Raw genomic sequence first — 842 nt, 5'->3', positions numbered from 1 at the left:
TCCTGCCACTGACTCCGACTCGCACCCCTGCAGAACGGCGTGATCTCCCTCATCGACTGCACACTGGTGGAGGAGCAGGAGAGCACCGACGAGGATGGTAGGTGCCCCTAACCCACCCGTGGCTTCCCCTCAGGGCATGCCCAGGGCCCTGGCAGCCCCCACAAGTGGGTGCTGGGTGGGGGGGTTAGCATGTGCATCTCTGGGTGGGCGCTGAGCATGGGGCGTCTCAAAAGACAAAGTTGCAGCTACTCCGGGACCCTCTTTGCTGGGGTTTCCAGCACCACCAGCACCGCAGCCCATCTCCCGCAGGCTGTTCTGGGGGGCCACCCCAGTGCTGAGGTGGGCAAAGTGAGGCTGGGGAGATGCCAAGGGTGCAGATCCCACTGGAGGCTGCGCTTAACTGCAGAGCCTAGGCACGAGGCTGCTGCCAGCAAAGCCTGAGCGATGTTTGCCTGGGCTGGAGGCAGCTGCTGTGTTTGGTGGCCAGGGAGTGATGGCAGCGTGGTCACTGTGGTCAGCACTGCCAGCGTCCCCAGTCGCGGACACGGTGACCTCCTGGGTGTTGCTACCATCGTCTGAGCAGTGTAAAACCAGCTGCGGCAGAGCCGGAGCAAATTCGGTGTGAACAGGCTGAAGGAAGGCGTGACCTCCTGCCTGGGCTTACCTGAGTCCACGGTTTACTAGGATCAAACATTTCTGCACACCAGACCTTCCAGGGGCAGGAGTGAGTGGCACAGCTCGCTCAGGAAGAGGCAGAGCTGCTGGGCCTCCACAGCCATGCCCGATTCCCTGCAGCTGGTGAAGGAGCAGAGGCGGCTTTCCCTTCCCCCCAGAAGGGGGGT

The 842-nt window shown here is 62.7% G+C and overlaps 1 protein-coding gene across 1 annotated transcript in view; it reads left to right on the top strand.

The window, feature by feature from the left end:
- The window catches only part of LOC104493004 (ras-specific guanine nucleotide-releasing factor 1-like), a gene marked incomplete at both ends in the record, with an annotated part of 9,494 nt that overhangs the window by 4,489 nt on the left and 4,163 nt on the right, over positions 1-842 (top strand). The window contains one exon of the mRNA XM_010135617.1: positions 26-97. Within this exon, the coding sequence (XP_010133919.1) occupies positions 26-97 (72 nt within the window). The remainder of the gene's footprint in view (positions 1-25; positions 98-842) is intronic.

This window comes from Buceros rhinoceros, unplaced genomic scaffold (assembly GCF_000710305.1).
Source record: "Buceros rhinoceros silvestris isolate BGI_N320 unplaced genomic scaffold, ASM71030v1 scaffold27244, whole genome shotgun sequence".
NCBI lineage: Eukaryota > Metazoa > Chordata > Aves > Bucerotiformes > Bucerotidae > Buceros > Buceros rhinoceros.
The sequence above is the reverse complement of the archived record's forward strand: the minus strand, read 5'-3'. Positions and strand labels throughout refer to the sequence as shown.